The sequence below is a fragment of the Ailuropoda melanoleuca genome, chromosome 11, assembly GCF_002007445.2.
Source record: "Ailuropoda melanoleuca isolate Jingjing chromosome 11, ASM200744v2, whole genome shotgun sequence".
Taxonomy (NCBI): domain Eukaryota; kingdom Metazoa; phylum Chordata; class Mammalia; order Carnivora; family Ursidae; genus Ailuropoda; species Ailuropoda melanoleuca.
Genome location: NC_048228.1, coordinates 110,191,844 through 110,196,150, shown reverse-complemented (window position 1 = coordinate 110,196,150; position 4,307 = coordinate 110,191,844). Strand labels below are relative to the sequence as shown.

At 65.6% G+C, this 4,307-nt stretch overlaps 1 protein-coding gene across 1 annotated transcript in view; it reads right to left on the bottom strand.

Moving 5' to 3' along the window:
• DGKQ (diacylglycerol kinase theta) overlaps positions 1-4,307 on the bottom strand; it is a 13,085-nt gene that overhangs the window by 8,139 nt on the left and 639 nt on the right. Inside the window, exons 2-6 of the mRNA XM_034670990.1 lie at positions 4,092-4,301; positions 1,419-1,498; positions 724-823; positions 259-344; positions 46-171 (exon numbers count right to left, since the gene is read on the bottom strand). Of these exons, the coding sequence (XP_034526881.1) occupies positions 46-171; positions 259-344; positions 724-823; positions 1,419-1,498; positions 4,092-4,301 (602 nt within the window). The remainder of the gene's footprint in view (positions 1-45; positions 172-258; positions 345-723; positions 824-1,418; positions 1,499-4,091; positions 4,302-4,307) is intronic.

Genomic DNA, 4,307 nt, shown 5'->3' with positions numbered 1-4,307 from the left:
CACACCCACCGCCCCTCAGGACCCCACCCACCCGCAAAGCCCCACCTGCAAGCCGCACCACTCGCAGCGCACGCCCGCAAGCACGTCGGAGGAGCCGCATGTCTTCCTGCAGACCTCGCAGCGCGCACCGGACGGCAGGTTCCCCTCCCGCCAGTGGTGGTGGTGCGCGTCCTGCAGAGGGCGCCGTCAGTGGCTCAGCCAGCCCCCAGCACGCCCCCGCCCGCCCCCAGGCTCAGGCGGCCGACCATGCGCACTCACGTGGTCCCGGTGCCCGTCCAGGTGGCACTGGCGGCAGTCGCTGCAGGCGAAGGGCACACAGTCGGGGTGAACGTGCAGCTCACACACTGGGGGGCGGGCAGGGTTAAGGGCCTCTCGCCGCTCCCCACAGCCCCGCCCCCTTCTCTCGGGCGTCTCTACCAAGCCCGTCCCCCGCAAGTCCTGGACACACTTCCTTTACCCTTCCTGGCGTGCAGAGCAGGCGCCCCCACCTCTCAGACGAGGGGAGCCAGGTTCTCCTCTCTCCCTGCCCGGCCCCCCGCACCTGCTTCCCTGGGAGGGCAGCTCGAGAACCCACAAACATGCCCCCCCAATCGGTGCCCCCCCCCAGCCCACCTCCTGCCCAGCTGCCTGGCCACAGCAAGGTGTGGGGCACCCTGGGCAGCAGAGATCAGGACCTGGGTGAGGGGCGCAGACCGGAGGGCAGCCTGGCGGGCTCAGCAGTACCTTCGCAGCGGAGCGCGGGGGCCTCCAGGGCCTTGCGGCACACGGAGCAGAACTTGCGCTTGTAGAGACCCCGCGGGCCGAAGCAGTGGGCCACAGGGACCTGCAGGACGCGGAGACCCCCTCAGCCCGGGGCCTACCTGCCGGGGCCCATCCAGCACCAGCAGGTCTTGTCCTCTAAATCCCAGAGAGCGCCCACTGCCACCTACACCACCTGCCTGACCCCTGCAGGCCCCCAAATCCTCCCTGGCCCCTCTGTACCCCCTGCTGGAACTGCCCACTCTCCTCAGAGTCCTTGCAGGACCGAGGCCAGGCCACCCCTTCTGCAGCGAATACCCCTGCTGGTTCTGCCCATGCTTGATTTAGCTGTACTGTCCAGGAAGCCTGGGCCCCGGCTGCTTCCTCCAGGCTTTTCCCCTGCCCGATACATCCACGGCAAGCTGGATGAAGCACACACGGACGAGGCCCACCAACAGGCGGGACGCGCAATGCTGGGTGCCAGGGACCCCAGAGGAAGAGGGGTTAGGACCAGTGGGAAGTGAGGCCGGGCTGCCGCTCTGGGAGGAGCTCACAAGCAGGGATGCAGTCAGCATCCGGGGGGCCCAAACCACCCCATCCAAGCCGCCAGCCTGACTCTCAGCCCAGAACCTGCCACAAGAGCCAGCCTCCCCAGCCCTCTGCCCACACTCCATACGCACTCGGACCAGGCTGGGCGCCACACCCGCACAGGGGGTCTTCACGTGCTTCAGGCATTTCTCGTGGGACGTGAAGTTGCAGACTGCGGAATGAGAGCTGCGTGAGCTGGCCCCTGTGAGTCCACCGTGCATTGAGAGACCCCAGGCTTTTGCATGCAGAAGGGAGGCCTTGGCCAGCAGAACCACCAAGGGCCATGGCCGGGTGCCAGCATTCTGATAGGGCTGTGCGCCGATCACAGTGGGCCCACTCTGCCAGAGCTGAAGGGGGGGTGCGTGGGGTGAGCCTCTGCGGCCCGCCCCCCACCCAGCTCCAACCCAGCCATGAGTAATGGAGAAGGCCACTGCCACCATCTCCACTGTCGTGGGGGCAGAGGGAGGGCTTGGCCACAGCCTCCCCCACTGAAGCGCCACGGACAGCCTGACCCTCTGCCCCACCCCACCTCTCATCCCCAGAGAGCCCGGAGTGCGGGTGATGGTGTGTCCCGGAATGGAGTCTTAGGGTGGCCCCTTGCACACAGCGGCACACTCCAAACTGTTGGTCCTGAGGTGCAGGCAGGTAAGCAGGCATCTCCCACCAGACCAGCTTCACCAAGAACATGCTTCCCTCACTCCCCCACAACTCTAAAGACCCCGAACTACCCCTCTTGTGTGTTGAGTGCCTACCGAGACCAGAGCCAGTGTGTGACGGGCCAGGACCGCCCGAGACAGGCAGGGTGGCCTGCCCAGGGACGGCTGTACCTGCCCTGCCCCTGCCCAGAGGGGTAGACAGCCCAGAGGCTCTCAAGGCAGTGAGCACTCAGACAGATGCTGTGCTCCCAAGGGCCACCGTCTGCAGGTGCAGGCAGCTAGGCAGGGAGGCCCAGAGATGGACAGGATGGGGGGAGGGTACAAGAGGAAGCAGCCCCTGGCAGCACAAGCAGCAGTGAGTGGGCCTAGGGAGGGGACGGGGGAGCTGGATTGGGCCCCACCGGGGTGGGATGGGTGGGACAAGGCAGCAGGAGGCTGGGAAGTGGGCAGGTGGCAGAAGGACTCACTCTCCAACATAGCCCTTGGTGAAAAGTGTGACCGGGGAGGCTTGAGGCAGCCCCATCCCACCCACTGCAGCCCTACCCACCCAGTCCCTAGGAGGAGGGGGCAGACAGGTCCTCCACAAGCTAGCAAGAACAGCCCTGAGGCCTTGCTTCAGAAAAACTACAGTAGGCTGGGGTCAGATGGAAGAAATGGGGAGGTGGAGAAGGGTGAGCACTCCCACTAGCCTCCCCTTCAGGGCACCCAGACTAGCTCTGTCCCGGAAGGCAGCAGCTGCGGGCAGGTGGCACCCAGCTCCTCTGGCCCACGGAGATAGTGCCTGACCATCCCACGTACCACATCCTGGGTACTCCCTGGCAGGGGAGAAGGCTCTTCCTCCCACACCCTTGTCAGGCCCTTCTGCTTGCCAAGATTACCAGCCCCTTCTCCACAGAGGTGGGGAGGACGTCCACAGAGCTGCCCAGGGATGGCCTCCACGTCACCCCCAAGCCCAGCCTCCTTTCATGAGCTGCTTCGCCCTTTAGACCTAGAGCCCCACCTGCAGGAGGTCATAGCAGTGAGGAGGACCTGGAGTCTGGCCTCAGACCTGGAGCCCTACCTTCACTACCTCTCACCTGTGCAGAGGTCCTGGTCTAGACTCAGACCTAAAGCTGACTCAGCCTGCGCAAGCACTTCTCCCCGCTCAGGTGAGCCTCTTGGCATGGGAGAAGGTAAGACAATGCAGTGTTTCTGATACGGGAGAATCTAGAGGTGACTCCCCCCATACCAGCTGGCCAGGCCACCTGGTGCAGCACTAGGGAGTCAGATTAACCATGCCATTTTCTTTGGCAGAAGGCATCCTCCGTGAGGGGCCCAGTCTCCTCCACCCAGACCTGGTCAAGCCTTCTCTGTAAACTCTGGCGTACGTGGTCCCTATGTCCCCAGAGCCGAAAGCCTGTCTCCTTGAGTGAAGCACAGGCTCCCCACGCGCCACCTTCCACATCCCTGGGTAGCTGTGGTCCCTAGGGCCCACCCACCTGTCCTGCCAGAGGGAGCAGGACTGCAAGAGACCAGACCCTGGAAGCTTGCACCCTCACTGTCCAATGAGCCAGAGGAGGGAGGGCCTCCTCACCCAGTCAACCAGCTCGGCATCGAGGTGGGAGCCCTGTTGGGGCATGCTGCACTTGGCCCCTGTGGGCAGCAGTGTGCATGCAGGGCAAGAAAGGCCCAGCACTAGGGCACAGGAACCAGTGGGCCAGACCAGCCCTGCCTGACCACACTGCTGCTCCTTGCTGACCCAGCGGCTGTGACGGAGGAGCCCAGACGAGTCGCACCTGCTCAGGGTGGGCGGGACTCATCACCCAGTCACTGCACCTGCCCCACGCCGCCCACAGCGCTCTCCCCCCACTGAATCCCGACCCAAGTGGGAGCCCAGGGAGTGGGTTTTTCCTGAGGCCCATAGTCCTGGGAAGCCACCTGGTGCCCCCAAGCCCCTGGAAGAGCCAGTCCTTATCACCTCCCTGGAGAGGGTCTGAGGCCAGCACACTCCTGCCCCGTGGGGCAAGCGGCTGTCCTGAGGAGGGCCACTGCTGGGAGTGCAGAGGTCAGAGGTGAGGAGTCCATTCTGGGCCAGGGGCTGGGGTCTGTGATGGGGTCGCGGGCGCTCACCGTCGCACAGGAAGCCGGCCAACCCCCAGATGAAGTCGGAGCAGAGGTGGCAGAAGGTGGGCTTGGTGAGCGTCACCTTCCGGAAGCTGTGGCCAGACGCGGCGGGGCCCGGGGTCCTTGCGCTCGCCCGCTCCGGGCCCGACCCCGACCCCGGCTCCGGCCCCGGCCCCGGCCGCGCGCGGCCTCTGCCGCCTAGCTCCGGGCTGGAGGCCGGGC